General features: G+C 39.0%; 1 protein-coding gene across 6 annotated transcripts in view; it reads left to right on the top strand.

Moving 5' to 3' along the window:
• Positions 1-7,618, top strand: part of LOC131694261 (uncharacterized) — a 63,070-nt gene extending 55,452 nt beyond the window's left edge. For all 6 annotated transcript variants that reach the window (XM_058982826.1, XM_058982825.1, XM_058982820.1 and 3 more), the window contains one exon: positions 5,748-7,618. In XM_058982826.1, coding sequence (XP_058838809.1) covers positions 5,748-7,308 — 1,561 coding nt within the window. In that variant the 3' untranslated portion in view covers positions 7,309-7,618. The remainder of the gene's footprint in view (positions 1-5,747) is intronic.
• Positions 7,619-19,249: the final 11,631 nt, after the last annotated feature.

Below are 19,249 nucleotides of genomic sequence, written 5' to 3'. Positions count from 1 at the left end.
CATATGAAAAATGGGCAACGGAAACAATACATTCAATTAAATATGCCAGTATCTTGCGTATACCAAAATCCTCCGATATGTAGTTCAAGATATCAGGATCAACATTGCCGAAGACTGCCCATTTATTCGTTACCGTAGAAGAAAATTATTCTAATATAAAATTATGTTTTGCCCAAGGTTTTGCCTCTTTTTCTCGCACATGCTTAGAATATTTGTTTAGTGGTATAAAAACATAGCTTTAATTCCTCGACAAATGGAAGTCGAAAGCGTTAGCGAAACATTTTTTTCATTTTTTTGTTATTGAGTAAAGACTGAAATCCGATAATAGCGCTTTAGCGACCGTTATTGGTTTTCTTGAACGGTAGTCACAGGAGTTATTGCCTATAGATCGAATGCGGACTTGAAGGCGTGCGTGGGTTCAAGAGCAGTCCCTCCGTATGATGAGAATGTTGAGACGTATTAACTAAAAACAGTTGTACTTATCCGACAGTTTAAATTCGATTTGCCATAGGAGACGTCTCATAATAAAGCGTATGAAGCGGCGTTTTACAACCTCGATTTTGTCAACACCGTCATGGAACATAGTACGAATTTCAAAAAATAAAACAATTTTCTAGTATTGAGCGAACCATAACCGCACAATAAAGCGATTTGAGAGAGTACACGTTCCTAAAGTCTTTTGCTACCTGGAAAATGAACCCCAGCGTTCTTGATGCATTACCCATAATGTACATATAAATATGTGATTGTTACTATGTTACTATGTTTTAATATGTGATTTGAACGTTAGTGCCAAATCCGGCATGACTACTTGAACTGGATCGGATAACGTGACGATTACATTACACCACGAACTAAAGCTGTCCAGTTCACACTGAAGAAATTCGGCGTCGGTTGCATTCAGTATTCGTCGAAAAATCTTCATGTCGTCGGCGGAAAAAGGCGGGGTCCTTGTAATTTGATATTGTCGTCATTAAAATAGAGAAGAAATGATACTGAGCCGAGATGGCTTTCTTGCGTAACGTAGCATGTAGTAAGGAATGATGCTATTGCTCTGTCGTAGAAACCAATATTGCCAATATCTTAACCAAGAAGCATGGAATTTTATGATGATAGTACAGTGTCTTTGCACACCGGATCTTTGTACTGAATCTTTGCTGTTACAGAATACATCGCCTTATTTCATACTGTCTATCGTTACAATAGAGTTGTCGGTTATTTCAATGCTGGATTTCGATACATTCAAGGTTATATCTTTGTCGGAAAGTCGTGTTCTAGTATTATATCCAAATTTTGTTTTCATTAATTTCACTGGAGCGTACGTCTGTCTTAAAAACACAATTGTACACCTTGATAATCCAGCTACAAGAAATCCTTAACTTTGTTGAAACCCTTTAAACTTTTATGGTTCAGCTAAAAGACTTAAATTGTATTCGTTAAATAATACCACGTTATATTCCTTATGTCGACATTTCTGATAGTTGCACTTTTCAATTTAACTCGAAAGTATCAACAAAAATCTTTTGTCGTAATCCTGCTTGTCCACTATCCAATGTTTCTCGCGCTTGGGTGCAGGGGATGCTTTCTGAGAATCAACTTGGTTCATTGTCGTGTGCCTAGTCCTCCATTCAAATTGCTATGGTTCGTCGTTGTTCATCATTGTATGACATTGTGAACCGAGACTATGTGAGCTCCGAGTGCCATCTACATTGAGTTTTCAGATTTCTAGATCCAAAGGAAACTTTTTTATTGCTTCCTTTACCACTCTTAAGACTAGTTCACAGTTCGGGAAACATGTCATGGGGTTTTAGGTCCCTGTGTATTTTAATTGGAGCCCCGGAGCCCGTGGCGGAAAATGAGTCTACATAAAAGTGATAGTTTTCATTAAGTGTAAACTTAACGGCGAGAAGCGTCACGAGATTTAAAAATCTCCACAGAAAAAATCCGGCCGAGAACAATTCAACATAACTAGTTTCTAACAAGGAAAACGTTGGACAACGGCAAAGGAGCTGGAAGAAAACCGGGACCGGAGAACAAAAAGACGGAGGGAAAGGTGAAGCGGATGATTAAAGCAAATCCCAACGTCTCAAGCCGTGATTTGGCTAAAAAGATCGGCATGTCGCAGAGCTACGTCCAGAATGCAATGAAGAGAGCTGGACTACATACATACAAGGTACAGAACTTCCCAAACCGCGATGAGCGGCAACAATCGACGGCTAAAACTCGGGCACGGAAGCTCTACGAGAAGATGCTGGCAAAATATGGCTGCTGTATGATGGACGACGAAACGTATATAAAAGCCGATTTTAAGCAAATTCCGGGGTTGGAATTTTTCACCGGCAAGAGCAAGTTCTATGTGGACGACAAATTTAAGAAGAAGAAAATGTCGAAGTTCGCCTCCAAATAGCTCATTTGGCAGGCCATCTGCTCTTGCGGACTGAGGAGTGAGCCTTTCGTGACAAAGGGCACAGTAAATGGCGAGATCTACAAATCTGAGTGCCTCGAATAGCGCCTTTTGCCGTTCTTGCAGCAGCACGACGAAGCTCCGCTATTTTGGTCAGATTTGGCATCATACCACTATTCTAAAAGTGTCCTGGAGTGGTATGAGGCCAATTCTGTCCATTTTGTTCCAAAGGACATGAATCCGCCAAACTGTCCGGAGCTGCGCCCGGTGGAGCAGTACTGGGCAATGATGAAGCGGAAACTTCGGAAGAGCAAGGAGACAGCCAAAGACGAGAAGGACATGTTAAGAAAATGGAAAAAAACTGAGAAACTGGTACCGGATGACACTGTAAAGACTTTGATGGAGGGCATCAAGCGAAAATGCGTTCAATTTTACACTCAAGGCTCCATCGATTAACTTTTCTTTTGATTTTTGAAGTAAATATATGTATAAAACTACCCTAAAATTTTGGTTTGATTTTAAACATAAGAAAATTGGCATGACATTTTCGGTGTCGCAATAATTTCGTGTTCGCCCTTTATGTTTGAGTAATCCGGGCAAACGAGTGGATCACAGGTTTGCTCGCGAGGGGCCGCCGACGCACCATCGGAACCCGGCGGATCCCGCTTCGGATCCTTGGTCTCAGTTATACGACGATACCAAGGGTTAATTGGTATACAGCGCAAGTTCGTTAGTTGGGGTTCGCTAGTTGGCCTGTTCGTTAGTTGGGTGCTCGCTAGTTGGGGCATACCCCAACTAAAAGACACTCTTATGTCAAAACTGAAAGTCAAAAACTGATTGACGTTTGAATGTCATTGATTTCAAGGGGCTTATTGGTTGATTTCTGTGGCGATCTAGGAAAAAAGCATACATTGAAATTCAATGGAATTTTATTCTTTGAATTCATATTCCGGAATGTTTTTAGTGAAATGAATGTTTTAAATATTTCGCTTCTTCCATTCAGCATCAATTAGTTTGTGTCGCAGAGAGGTTAGTTTACTAACTTTTGAAGGTCATATCAAATGTATTCAATCACATTATCCAATGATTTTTAGCTAGTGGCAACGTAGTATGTTTGTGCTTTATCGGCTTTTTTCCGACGGTATATCCATTTCCTGTTTTATGTGAAGGAATTTATCAAAAAATAATTGATGGCAAAAAGAACACTAATGACATACTTTGTCACAAAAAACAACTTTAAACTGGAAGGAAACAGCCAACTTTTGGGAGCCGTAAAATATTTCTGTTTGTTTTTGATTGAAAGAAAACAAAAAAATCAGCGTTTCCCTTGGGTAATTTTTGTCAGCTGTCAGTTGCCCCAATTAACGGATACGATTCGCTAGTTGGAGCGCTGTCGTGACCCAACTAACGAATTTGCGCTGTATAGTTTCAAATAACTGCTCATATTTGAAAGAAGAATCAACCCTTCTGTTTAAGTAAATCGGGCAAACGAGTAAATCAACACTTTGCTAGCGAACTTATTAAACATGCAGATTAAAACAGCTGCTCATGTTTAAAAGAAGGAGTCAACCCCTAATTTTTGGTAAAACGGGCAAACGAGTATATCACCAGTTTACTTGCGAGGGCCATTTGGTATACAAATTTAAAGAACAGCTCATGACTGAAAGAAGGAATCAACCCTTATGTTTCTGGCGAATATACAGATCTATATTTGCCAGAAACAAGGATTGATTCCTTCTTTAAGACATGAGCAGTTCTTTGAATTTGCATACCAAATAGCGCTCGCAAGTAAAATAAATTTGCGTTTACGACTACGGATCACCTGCCCGTTGGATCCTCAGACGCTTTGTGCCGCCTTGGATTTTCAAAGGGTACTGTAGTTGGGCTTACTGAATAGTGTTTTTTTTTCATTATATTCAATTAGAAAGAACAGCTCATGATACAAAAAAGAATAATAAGCAAATATTTTGAATTATTGAAACGCTTGAAGCTTGAAGAGCAACAATTCACTGACGGAAAGGTCTTAAGATGAAAATATTCGAAATGTTTTTATACCAAATTACCCACTCTGGGTACTCTCCATTCATATAAGCGTGATATAATCGGAATATTCCCCATAGAAAATTTGACAGTTGCGAAATTTGCCAGTCGGTCGACAGATTAATCAACCGATTAAGTTGGATTTCGTCGGTGAACAATTTTCGTCTGCATTTTAATAACCAGATTTAATCGGTGTAAATGTGGATCCAGTTTTAAATTACCAACTAATGGACCGATTTTAACAGATCTTGCCAGTCATATTTGAGCGATCGAAAATAAAAGTCTCAAGGACTGACTATGGTTCGTAAAACCCACTTCAAATATATAAAAACGGGATATAAACAACTAATATAAAAATCGGACTGGGACTTTCCTTTGTAAGAGTCGGATAAAAAGAACCTTCAGTATAAACACCGGAATAAAATATATCCGATTCTTACAAAGTAGGTTTTTTTAGTCGGCTTTTAATCTTGAACATCACGATATACGGATGCACCTGTGAACGAGTTATTTATTTTTAACCGGTTTTTAATGCTGGAAGTTCGCATCCTTACCTAGTTTTACGGGTGAAGCGATTCTTATGCTAAGGATCTCTGTTCGAGTTTTACGCTTGAAGTTAATTTCCGATTTTTATATACTAATATGTTCCGTTCTTCCAACTTTTATTTTCGGTCGCTGCTTTTTTTCGCTTAATTGTCAGTATTGAACCTCTAGAATCGTGTCGCGCATTCTCGGTGACCACGTTGAACTTCTGTTTTAAACAGCCATGCGTTCCATTCGCGTATTTGCGGACTTGATTTTTTCTGAAAATGCATTATATGTGTGTCCAGTCGATGAACCACGAAAAACTGATTTAAAATTTTTGTTCTCTCATTATTTTAAAGGAAAGTGAGCAAAGTCTGCTTAAAAGCATTTGTTGGGTTTTTATGCAGCCATTTTGCGAAATTCAAACTTTTTTCTATTTTTGTTGTTTTGGTTTATCGAGTAACCACTGTGGTTACTCGATAAACCACAAGTCTTCGAACAAGTCTCAGTATAATAATCTTATTGAATTTGTGTTTCAGACAATTTTGTCAACAGTTATCCTTATCGTGTCCGTGGTGGTCCCGCTACTCTTGGAACGCTCGTATGTGTGGATCTACGTGACCGATTTTTTCATGCATAATGAATAAATTTTAACATTAACCATTGTTGCTTTGCCTTTAAAATCGCAAAACAAAATTACTTCCTTTTTGAGCATTTTACATTACAATTGATCGCTCGCTAACCTCTTTTTTCGTTTTTTTTTTCAATTCCATTTCAGTCAAATCGTGTACAACACGGAAAATCACTTGCGAATAATGGAACTGCTCCTTTACAAATTGGACTGGAATGAAAAACTACCAGAATTTCTATCCGCTCCAGCAGTGCCTCCACGGAAAATCTCTCGGAGTGCAGCCGTACTACAACAACAACAACAGCAATCAGCAAGCCCGTCTTCCGGGATGAATAGTTTAAAGAAACCAGCAATCACATCACCGGCAGCTGTGATACCAACGCCCCTCATCGGGGGAGTATATAGTAATACCAATAGTGGTAGCACAAGTTCCGGCCCAAGTATGAGTACTGCTCCCAGCAGTAATAGCACCACGGTACCCAGCGATGACCGGCGATCAGTGTCACTGGTGCGAGCGGTATGTGATGCAAACACGCCTACGGATCTCCGCGAAGCTGAATGGTACTGGGGTAAGATCACACGGGACGAAGCGAAGGAGAAAATGACGGATGCGCAGGACGGTTCGTTTTTGGTGCGGGACGCCACCAGCGGCGGCGGTGAGTACACGCTTACGCTGAGAAAAGACGGTGCAGATCGTGTGATCAAAATCTATCACAATATGGGAATGTACGGGTTCACAAGAGACTGCACCCATAAAAGTGTGGTAGATCTCATTAATACCTATCGGAATGTGTCGCTAAAGAATTACAATACAATCTTGGACATCATGCTGAGTTATCCGATCTCTCGACTCGAAGATGATAATTTTATCTCGAGTGCGGGAGACGATGCACCGCGATTAGCACAGAAGTTTATCGATGTGGTACAGCAATTGAATGATAAGTTGCACGAACGTGCACGGTTAACTGAGGAATACACCACGGCGAAGAATCAGGTTGATTTGAAAAAGCAGGCACAAGAAGCGTTTGCAGAAGCGGAAAAGTTATTTAATGAGCAACTAGCAATTCAGGCCAAGTTTGAGAAGGAAGCGCAGCCCCACGAGAAGCAAGGTCTAAGCACTAACCATCAACTAATCGTAGATCGGATGCAAGAATTGAACCAGTGCAAAAATCAACTGCAGGCCGACATGGATAAGGAAAAGACTCGAATTTGGACGCTTGAGCGTGAGATTAACAAACTCAATCCGGAAATTATCACGCTCAACCGGGTGAAGGATCGCTACATGGAAGAAATGAAATATCAGGGTGTCAGTGACAGCCAAATCAAACAGATGTTAACCGATGGCTACTATTCGGTAAACCAAAGTAGCCACGAGCAGCCACACAACGATGAAAACAGTTGGCTGCGACCAACGTTCAACCGACAGGATGCGGAACAGTGGCTGAATGGTAAACCAACTGGAACTTTCCTAATACGATCCAGAAGCGGTGGACAGTATGCATTGTCTATCACCTGCAATGACACAGTCAATCATTGCATCGTGCAACGTACGGAACAGGGGTACGGTTTCGCGGAACCGTATAACATCTACGATTCGCTGAAATCGTTGGTGCTACATTATGCAAACAACTCTCTGGAGGAGCATAATGATACGCTGCAGACGACACTTAAGTATCCGGCGTTCGCCAGTACGCAGCAATCAAACTAGACCTACAATCCATCTACTTCTTCTGATTCTTCTGCGTCTTCTTAGAGGTTAAGTTAAACTTATAAAGTTTTTTAAACTCCTCTCGAATGAATTGTTTTCTTATATTTTTTTTAAGAAAAGGGTAGGCACGAACATCAACTCACAGAAAGTTTGTTTCGCTCGGATAGGCAACGTAACGGCAGAACTAATTGCACAATATAAGAAGATGTTTGTACTGCATCAAGCATTCGTTTCCATTTTTATATAGCTAGGAAATTATGAAATAAATACATTGGAGAATTATCAATATCCCTGCTTAAAGGGAAGCTGACGTTGGGCATTTTGGTACGAAATATGTTGTTCTTTCTGCTATCGGTTAATATCAATGGTCGTTTAAGCGGTGTACATTGGATAGACGGGGCAACGGTCTAAACAAAAAATCTCCTTTTGACTATAGTTGCTATATTCATAGTCCAGCCTTGAACAGAAGTCGCAAACATTGCGATAACTAAGAAGTTCAAATAGATAGAATGAATAGAGGAACCGTTCCCTTAGTGTAAAATGAAGGCGGTAAGGACAGTCTTGAAGATTTGCAGGCAATGTCAGAATGTTTAATATCAATTTGTCATTTTTGGGGAGTTTGCATTGTGACTATCAATGTAGTTATTATATTCGTATGTTACGACGAATTAGTACCGTTTGCCCGCGGATTATCTGTCAAATTAGTCGAATGATTCGATTGCAGATAGTCTTACGTTTAGTGGTTTAAAGGAATTATACTTCTATAATTCCACAGACATTCTAAACAGGCCTCTGTAATTTTTCATCCTTTTGGACTTAATAGAAAACTGTCGATTGTTCATGACTCACTTAGTATAAGTGCGCAACTATCGCAAATTGAATTTGAGAGAATATACCGGATGAACCGTTAAACACCAAGCATTTTGTCTCAAAAAATGCTAAACATTACAAACAATTTGTCATCGAGAACGCTTTGCGATCAAACTGCATTTACACTTTGTACAGAATAACCCAAATCGTTGAGTACCAGCAGATATAAGCAACCGATCGCACAGAAACCCCGCGACAGTGTCCCACGTGCGTAACATTATTCGATCTTACAATTTCTCTTCCATTAGTAGCGTGTGTGAGCGGGCAAAAATTGAGCATCTCTCTATTTTGTGAGAGACCGGAAACGAAAAACCTAAAGCCTAGCTAGCTATAGGCCCAGATAAATTCAAAATTAGAGAGTCCGAGGACTGGTAGTAGATAAGGAAAGTAACTGAAGACAAATAAGGTTGGCATTGAGCGAGATGGAGTGAAGTCAGTGAAACAAAGCCAGCAAGATCCTATGTTATTTTTTGTGTAAACATTCAAATATTATCTATTTGTTTATATAATGCAGTTTAAAGTAGTGAGATGTGAGAGAATTTCTTTTGTATAATTATGCTTAACTCTAGAACAAGAATGGATGGAGAAAGATTCGCTGACAGTTGTGCGATGGTCAGACGTCTACTTTACACAACAAAACTACACACATAAGCGCATATATACAACCCTTAGGAGTTGTTGTAACAATTGATTTAATCATTTTAAACTGTGTTAATAATCGTAACGAAAGAAAAAGAGTAAAAAGAGAAAACTTATTAAGAAGAAAACCTGTGACAATGAAGCATCGTAAAATCAAAAATCGCAACCAATATGGAAAGATGGAAACAAATTTAATATATTTCTGGAGAAGCGAATGTGAAACAAAGTAAATTAGTAATCAAAACAAGTGAAGAGTTTTTAATTTTAAAAATTACTTGTAACAGTAAAAGTATAAAGTATATATAAAAACATAGAAAGAAAAATCAATAAATAAGAAAACTTCAAATTTGTAACTTGTAAGTTATTAGGAATACAACCAATTGGAAATTGTTGACAAAACAAATATATTTGTATGGAAACTTCAGCAAAGAAACCTGCATAACGAACGTTGTGGTCAAATGTTTGTGGAAATATGAATAACGAGAAAAAAAACTTGCTGCCAGAATATAAAGGATCGAACAGAGTGCTTCGTCCGCTGATGAAGCTGTGAGGCCAGGTACAAAAAATTAGTCTATCTTAAGTGCTTTCAGTAGAGAGCAAGGCGAAGTTATCCGGGTATGCGAATTTTTCTTCAAATTAAGCAGTCGCGGAGTATTCTGTTCAATCCTTTAGCCACAGTAAAATCGGCGCTTGTGATTTTTTCAGGTCAACAAAACATACAACACTACTTCCACTATAATGACATACCTTTGAATGATCGTCAGTGCACGGCAAATTTGGAAATATCAACATTTTTCAGAGAACAAGTTGTGATGTGATTTACTCAGAAAGTACTGGTTCTGACATTCGAAACCAGTTCGATAGCAACTGGAGTGGAAACCCTGTTTTTTGGAGCGGTAAACCAGATAATATATAAACCATTGTGGTCCATTGAAGTAGCAAACAAACAAATTTGAACAGAAAAAAACACTACATGTCTCTAAATAATCAAAACCAAGTTTTTTTTTCGAGAAAACAAGAAACAAACCAGTTTGTAGTGCGTGTAGTATATTACCATTTGTCAGTAAAAATCAAAACAAATATTCGTTGGTTGTAGATACCAACTGTGAAGAAAATACGAAAAAAGAAGAAATTCTAATGAAAGCAATGTCCGTTTAATCAGAATCCCCACCTGAATGATAGAACAAACATCTAGTTGAAAATAGTCATCTTTGTCGAACCTGCAACTCTGCAAACCTGTATAAACCAAGTCGAAGTCCGTTGGACAAACTAAAACTCACTTTCCCATTAATAATACACTCATACTCATCACTCAAATGATGAAGAAAAAACAAACATTCGACTCTGTCCCCCAAATTGTGTATGTGGTGTGTGTGTGTGAAAGTGAGAAGAAACAACATGTGAAACATGTACAAATTAATATTAAACAACTTAACTCTAACAACTAAACAGAAAATAAACCAACAATTACTGACACGCTGAAAGCGGACACGACTAAACCGATACACCCCAGTTTCTTCCCCTGACGTTCGATAGAACATGTTTAGTTTAGTAGTTTTTATTGTTTTTCTATCATTTGAACCATACCAGCCTGTCACTGGAGACGTAGCTTTTTGTGAAGATTTGGCAACATAGATCAACGAATTATTTTTGTTTTTTTTTATGCGGACCTTACAATACCGAGTTTCAATTAGCGAATATGGTAGTTTAGCAAAACTTTCCTGGAAGAAAACTTTAACGGGTTATTTGCGTTCGGTATCGAAAAACTAGGGGATAGAAAACAGTGCAAACTAAAACTCTTTGCTTGGTCGCTCATTATTCTATTGCTTGCAGAAACCGTCATATATGTATCGGTAATAGAATAAATATCATTTTTACTGTAATGGAAGGGGTTTGCAGTAAAGATCAATGGGTAATGTTAGGAACATGGCCGAAGTGACGTAGATGCACTTAGGGCTATTTCTATTAAACAATCGTATACATTCTTGATAGTATTTCACAGCCTTCGAGATGTAAATGACTTCCTTGCTTTTACTCATTTATAATGGACGATTCCTTTCAAAAAATTCTTGAAATTCGGGTTCCATTCTAAGAGTATGGTATGTATCAGCGTCACAAAGCTGCATTACTATTTAAAACTCATTGATGGAATTTCATTGTTATACTATATAACAATCGGTACAGAAATGTTAAATTGAGAATAAAATGCACTGTTCTTGTATTACCAATTCACATGAACGCATTTAAACGGTTGTACGTTATTTCTCAGAATACCATTTCTCGGAAATGTACCGCTTCCCGAAAAAAAACATTTCCCAAAATTTACAAATTTTGGGAAAACCATTTTATTGAATACCACTGCACATAAAACTCATTTTGAGATCTACTGTGCAGTCAATCGCGTTATATGTGGTTCACATTTAGTATTTTATTCGTTTTCGCATTTGTGAACGATTTTGTCTTTTTATTCAGGTGTGCTATTTCGTTTTCTTAGCTAACCGCAAAGCACTATCCACTGTCGCTGTGGAGGTTTCTTATTCGAATGGACATTTTACTTCCTTCACAGCCAAGGCAAGTAGAACAGGCAGGACATATACATCGCCAGGGGACGCACTCTGCTGTATCTTCCGAAATTCTAGAAAAGTTCCAACAAATGAGCAAAGCTCGCATCTTCACCTATCATGTAAGGCTCGATGCAGGAGCAGCTAATGATAACATTATTATTGTGCAGACAGCCGGTCGGAAAAGACCATCAACCTTGCTGCCAAAGAGCAGCTTCAGATAAGCACTATAAATAAAAGTAAGTAAACTAAAAAAAAACATGAAATTTGAACATCGTGTTTTCCCAATTTTTATAAGGTCGCTTTATTACTTGAAAACTGGATAAACTTTTACGAGCGCTCAGAAGAACGGGATTCGCATAAGAGAGTGATTGCTTGTAGTTGGTAAATCGATTGCCTTGTACGCAGCTCATCTGGGTTCAAATCCCAACCCCGCACATAGGGTTAGAGATTTTTCTAACCAGAAGAGGCGAATGACCTTAAGGTTAAAACCTCTATAATCGAAACAAAAATAAAATGATTGCCCAAAAGCTCGAACGCGGGCTTGAAAATACAGGCGTCCGAGTATTGTAGAACAGTCCACCCTGGCAGACAGTAAGTCCGAGACGAACAGGGCTCGAGAGCAGTTCCTCCGGATGCCTAGAGTGTCGAGCTGTTGTAGCTGAAAACGGTTTTCTTGGCTCGGCAGCTGAAATCTCCTTTGTCAAGGAAAACATCGGAGTGCAAAGCGTATGAACCGAAGTTGGACGGCTTCGATTCTGTCAACGCCGTTCTGGTAGTACGGATTCCAAACAGCGGAACAATATTCTAGTGTTGAGCGAATCAATGCGCACTAGTGATTTTAAACAGTATACATCTCTAAAGTTTTTCGCTATTCGGAAGATGAACCTAAGCTGCCTTGATGTCTTATTCACGATATATGAAATGTGTGGTTTGGACGTTAGTGCCGAATCCATGATGACTCCGAGATGCTTGAGACGTGAGAGTGCACAGTGGAAGAAATCCGACCAAAAATGCAATTAATTGGAAGTCGCTGAAAAAGTATGACAATATATACACCAAAAGTCACGGATTTTTTAAAAAATAAAATGCAATCAAAATTGTTCACTGCACGCACTTGTGACCGGAGATATGGGGCTTTGAAAATCCGGAACATTACCGGTATTCATCAAATCTGAGGCCTAATTCGCAAGCCGCTGAAAAAGTTCAATGAATTATACCCTTAAAGTTGCGGAAAACTCTAGCGATCAAGACGCAATCAAATTTGTTCACCGCACGCACTTGTGACCGGAGATATGGGGCTTTCAAGATTCGGAACATTACCGGTATTCATCAAATCTGAGGTCTAATTAAGAAGCCGCAGTAAAAGTACACAGAATTGTACTCTATTGTATTAGAGATGGGCGCGTACGAGTAATTTTACCCTATACCTGACCCGAACCTGTACCCGTAGGAATTCAGTTTTTTTTATCATCTGGTACAGGTCGGGTTGGGTAAAATATTTATTCCAGCTGTGGGTCGGGACGTGTATTTTTTGGAAATATTTCGTATTTACCCGGCACAAGTGCGTGCTGTGAACAAATTTGATTGCATCTTGATCGTTAGTTTTCCGCAACTTTAAGAACTTTAAGGACTGCGGCTTCTTAATTAGACCTCAGGTTTGATGATTACCGGTAATGTTCCGGATCTTCAAAGCCCCATATCTCCGGTCACAAGTGCGTGCGGTGTACAAATGCCTTTTTGGTCGGATTTCTTCCACTGTGGAGTGTCTTGAAATGCTGGGGTCGAAGAAATGGTAGATAAACTGAATCGGATGGCGTTTCCGCGTGAATTGTAACAATCGAGCATTTACTCGGGTTTAAAACCATTCTGTTTAGATCACACCACGTATTAAAGCTCTCCAGTTCACTTTGAAGAAATTCGGCATCGGTTTTATCCTGTATTTATCGAAAAATTTTCATGTCGTCGGCCGGGTCCTTGTAATTTGATATTGACGTCATTCGGCCCTATTCTGCGCGGCGTGTAACGTAAGACGACTAATCTCACCTCACTTTACGTGACTTTTCTCAACCTATTCTGAGAGTCGACTCGGGTGAGGTGAGATTCCCCATTGCGGTTAAATGGGTGTCTCACGTCACCCGAAGTGACTCTTCAGAATTGGGTGAGAAAAGTCACTTAGAGTGAGGTGAGATTAGTCGTCTCACGTCACACGCCGCGCAGAATAGGGCCGATTGAGTTAGAGGAGGAATATTACTGGACCGAGATGGCTGCCTTGTAGGATGCCGAATGTAGCGAAGAATGGTGTAGATAGACAGTAGGAGCGAAGCCAGCGCAGAAGTTGTCCATGAAGACCTAGTTTGTCCAGCTATTGCGATATCATGGTTGATTTTGTGGAAGGCCGCCATGTAAATAGCATCGGTTTGCAATCCGTCAGCGAATCCATCGAGTACATATGACGTTAACGAGAGCAAATTGGTCGTTGTCGATTGTTTAGGCAATGTAGTGTTTGCAGTGAAAGAAAATAGAGTCAAAAACAACCAGCTGGAATAGTTTTGATACGGCACTTAAACACGAGAATCCGTGATTATTACCGATGTTCGATTTGTTTCTTTTTTTATGAACTAGGAACATGTGCACTACTTTCCAGTAGGAAAGGTATGTTCTAGTAGTGAGCGATAGCACGAAGACTCGCCGAAGTGTTTCAAGAAACCCGCTGATGCACTTTTTGACAAAAATCGAAGGAACGCCATCAGGACCCGGGGAACTCTAGAATCTTTCAGCTTTGAGTTTGCTGCAAGAATGGCAGGAAAGATGTACATCGAACAAGCTGGAATCACGAATTCAGATGGAAAATACACACACAGGAACAGATTGCGATCGGCAAGTTACACTGATAAGAACGGTTGCTCGGAGCTCGCCCACCGGTCATCGTTGATCACTCAGGCTTTTATACCATGGCAAACGGCGATAAGCACACCCCCACCCAGTGTTTTTTGGCTGTTGAGGGCGTTGCGGTCACAGCGATAGCCATTGAATTATACAACAAACACCTGGCGAGACAGAGTACGGAGTTATCGAACCACGTCTTGGTCAAGGCGATGACGTTATAACAGCAGCCCGTGGTCGCGAGCTAATAGCTGTCCGTTGATGAATTTAAGCCACCAACATTCTGGTAGTACACTTGGATGTTGTTGGAGGACGAATCAGGTTCAGCAAAGAGCGAATCCATATTGCCGTTTTGAGCGTGTAGGAAGATCTTTTCGACAATCCCACGAACAGTATCGGAACGGCTCCCGGTCGCTTGGTCGACTGTGGTGTGGGATTCGAGGTATCCCGATTCAACCCAGAATACGACGATCGATCGTCGCCGTCGTGTGAAATGGCTGGCATCTGATCACAAGATGTCGGAGCAAAAGGTAAATTACTGGAAGCGAAGAATACATCACCACTTGAAGTGTCCGAATCAGATGTATACTTGCCATTTGTGGCGGGTTGGAAGACTAAAAAGAGCTGGTTTGCACATCTACCAAATTGCATGTTCTAAGTCACATTTGTGGTACGTGGACGTTTAAACCACTTCATCCAGTGAAGTCAAGCAGTTTTCGTTGCATACATATATCAGCGGATGTGTGAAGCATATTTATAAAAATATGCCTTTTTATGCTATGCACGTTTCCTAATTTTTGAAAATGTGTAATTGATATAACAATTAAAATAGCAGAGTCAATGCACGTTATCCATGTGCCTTAGTTTCGACAAGAAAAACACAGTAAGGACTCTGCGAAATGCTATTTCTAATCCAAACGTATTGTCGAAACGAAACTATTCCACAGATCTTTTATTTTATGATTCTTTATTGGGCAAACGAACAAACAAAGTTATAACAAAAAGCTTCGAACAGGCTTAATTTCTACTAAATACAAGGCCTAGACGTACGTTTATATTTTTTATTGATCTGTGTGTAAATCTCTGGCATTAAAAACCGAACTTTATTTGGACAACATTCTCGACAAACATATGATTACGGCGTAAAAGCCAACTTTCAAAATTCGCGTTGAATGAAAATTACGGACACACGGTTACTCGCCAATCACAGCTGTTGGTAGTAAACAAAGGAAAAAAGTTTTCCCTTGCATTTAGTGCTGTGAACTGTGTTCCGTCAGTAACGGTTTGTCCGGAATTTCGCTTTATAGACAATTTTGATAGTTGGTTTTTACACCGTAATCATATGTTTGTCGAGAAATTTATTGTGTGATCGACGTCAAAATTCGACCAGCATTTTACTCAAAATGTACTAATTGTGAACGAGGACGGAAGTGACAGGAATTGCGGTCTTTATTCCAGTCTTCCCAAATGAACATCGAACACCATGTTCGCTCTAGTTCTGTCCTACACCATCATTTCGTGTGCAAACTCGAACGCTCTAATGCGTACTAAAACACGAGCACATGTTCGTCTGCACAACCGAACCCCATGTACGTACGCGGTGTTCGTACACACAGGTCCTTGATACTAGTTTTCTCTTTCTCTCACCCATCATCACTAGCATTGACTCATTCTGTTTTGTGTGTGCATTTCTTATGTACACACACGGTGTACGTACACGGTGTTTAAACCTAAGTTTGCACATTGTTCGCTCGGGTTCGGTGTTCGATGCGAACCTATACACAAAGGCAAAGCATGTTTGTGGTTGAACGCGTGCACGCAATTTTGTACACGGGTGCAAACTTGTCAATGTTCATGGGAAGATTGCTTTATTCTTTTGCTGTGATATCATTGCACAGTGGTCCAGAATGTGAATTTAGTAAGAATTTTGCCTTTTTACTACACCTAATTTGTTTAATCTTATAACATGTTCAGGAAAGTTGTTGTAATTTGCAAGACCATTTTTTGTATAAATAGCATCTAGGGAGGTTCCATTTTTTTCTAATCTTAAATTGAGTTTTTAAAGCTTCGAGATAGAGCTTGTCTAACTTCATCAAAGTTGAAGAACAATATATTTGCTATTGACATGAAAGCTGCAGCTTTCGTATTTTCCATTTTACAAGAAATTCAAAAGTAAACTGAAGTAAGAAACACCCTAATTTGTAAAATGTAAAGTATGCAGGTGTACCCTTTGCTCAGAATGAATCCATATCTGCCTAACGTCGGTCTGTCTTTACAAAATCTATCTGGATATTTGAGAAATGTTCAGTAAAATGTGCGTATCTCTTAAAATGTTGACAGATTTGTTACCGATGTGAGATCGCCAGTAGAGCTCCATTCTTGGACAATGCTTTTTAAATTACGATTTTCTTCAATTTTGCGAGTCTCCGAAATTCTATCTCGAACCATCAAAGAGTGAATTTTCAGATTTTTGGTGAAATTAGAATCATCCTGTACTCTCTTTAATTTCTAGAAATGTATCACACAGTGCAAAATTAACTTATTACTAAGGGACAATTTATGGTAAATCAAATTTTAATACTTCAGTAGTTTCATTCAGTATTTGATGACGAACATTTGCACATTAGCACATCGAAACAGTAATTTCTATTATTCAATAGACACTTTCTTTCAATTCGGAAAATTGACTTTTGTTAAATCAATTTATCTTTTGTTCGCTCGAATCATAAGATATTGGGAAATCAAGAAACCCCATTTTCGACGAAAAAGTGCTCATAATTTTTAATGTCTTTGGAAAACGTTTCTGAAATTAATCGTCGTTCTACAACTAATTACTGAAGGTAGTATGGCCCTATTATGATTAAAAAATTAATTTCTTGATCTTCGCAAATTGGCTACAAAAACTCTCCCAAAGGCAAAACAAGGCAAAGTTTTTTTGGTTCTAGTAGTTAATGTTCTTGGTAAATTTGCCTTCTGGACCTCTGTGCATTGGCATGATGATGTTGAGAATCGACAATTGAAATCAACTAAATCACATAAACAGTGCGCAGTCTTTTATACATAATTTTTACTCTCCTCTGACGACTAGGTCATATGATTTATTGACGTTTTATACGAGTAATACATTTAACACGAACACAAAAACAAACATGCTATCTTGATGGAAGGACACGAGAACGACCAGGCTCAAGAAATCGAACGCCTGAGAGCGTTGACGTTTTTCGAGTTTGACACAAGGTTTCTCTCTCCCCCTTAAACCAATCAACAAGCAAAATTACACACATACATGCAAATATATGATAAAATTAGTGATTATATAATATAACAAACACAAAAAAGCTAGAGCTGTGGTCGTCGTTTTTACTAGCATTTTTCAAATTGACAAACAAATAATAATAAACGAATACAAGAGAATGTGATTAAATTCGAACGGTGATATTGGGTAGCAGAGCACGAGAAATGCGCGTTAGTGGAACGCAACAGGAAAGGGAAATGTGCGATACAGGAAACCGGGCCACTCGAAACGACACATTTACATTGTGTGTTTAATCAATAGACCGCAATCGCAAGAACGGACGGATAGGAAATGTTAGGATCTATTACAATTACAAAACAAAAAGCAGTGTTAGAATAGATAGGTGTTAGGAAAACAAAATAAAGTCATCTCTTCTGATCGAAGCTCGTCTTTTTTCTCCCATCTGGGTTCATTTCAGTTATGACCAAGAGAGCGCAACACAAAAAAAAAACACAACACACTTATACACTGATCCACACATAAGCAGACAAATAGATAGAGCAAAAGAGGAACCCACACTGAACACATACAATTAAACAAGCGAAATAACAATATTACCTCTGTTATAAAAGGAAAAGGCAAACGATTGATGGAAATCCATTTGTATACACATATTCAATCAATAGGAGAAACGCTACAACGTTTTACTCTCACATTTACATGCTACCAAAAGCGGAAATAGAAAAAAAATACAATCTAATCCAAGACAGATGCAGTTGTAGGAACGAACTATTTGCCATACATATAAAACCCAATTCAACTTAATGGTCATATATCACTACTAGACAGGGTTTTCTTTGTTTTTGTAAAAGTGAGTCAATAGTACTATCACGAACACAACAGAACTCACAGGGCAGCGAGGAACAGAATATGGAAAAATGTACCAGCAACAACACAATCAAAAGGAACTGACATAGAATGGAGAAAAAATAAATCGAGTAGCGAGCAAACGTCTTTCCTGGCTGCGCGGTTTTAAGGCAGTTACATTACGGTTAAAACCCGAACGGACAGAGAAAAAAGTAAAACGGGCGACGAAACAAAACAAAAAAATACAAAGTAAAATTATATGTGATTGAATGTAAATACATTTGTATAATAAAACAATAAGAAAAAATATAAAAAACTACCGTTTTCTGTTTTGCGTTGATGACATAATAAAGCTTTACATTTGCTTAAGGTGAAGCGATGCCAGAATCACAACAAAGGTTCGGTTATGTTCGGCTATGTTCGGGTTACGCGCAGTATCTGTGTGCGGTTAGAAAGTACTATACCGATATGAGATGGCACGCACACAAGCATATCGTTCAGCAATCAGCTGACTGATTTTGGCATCACGTGTTTCATTTGTTTTGAAAAATAAAAAGGTAAAAATTTCCCAAACGAATAAAAAATTCCGTGAAGAGAATCTGTTCATCAGCTTGTGCTAACATGCTTGCATACAGTGATACAATTTCTAAGCAATCTGATATTAGACACTCAAGTTACAAAAGATTTTGTCTTGCGCGCCAATGCAATGTTTTGATTTTGACGATGAAATAAAAAGAAGAAGCAGAAACGACGGCGGCCATTTTAGCAGCCACCTTGGGGCTCTATTCAGCATGTCCTTAAGGGGTTGTTACAGTAAAATGTGTAATTGAAATGTTCAATGGAAGTAATAAGAAACTAGCGTGCACTGCAAGAGGGGCGCATT

Source organism: Topomyia yanbarensis, chromosome 3 (assembly GCF_030247195.1).
Source record: "Topomyia yanbarensis strain Yona2022 chromosome 3, ASM3024719v1, whole genome shotgun sequence".
Lineage (NCBI taxonomy): Eukaryota > Metazoa > Arthropoda > Insecta > Diptera > Culicidae > Topomyia > Topomyia yanbarensis.
Note: the sequence above shows the minus strand (reverse complement) of the source record. Positions and strands in the feature narration are given on the sequence as shown.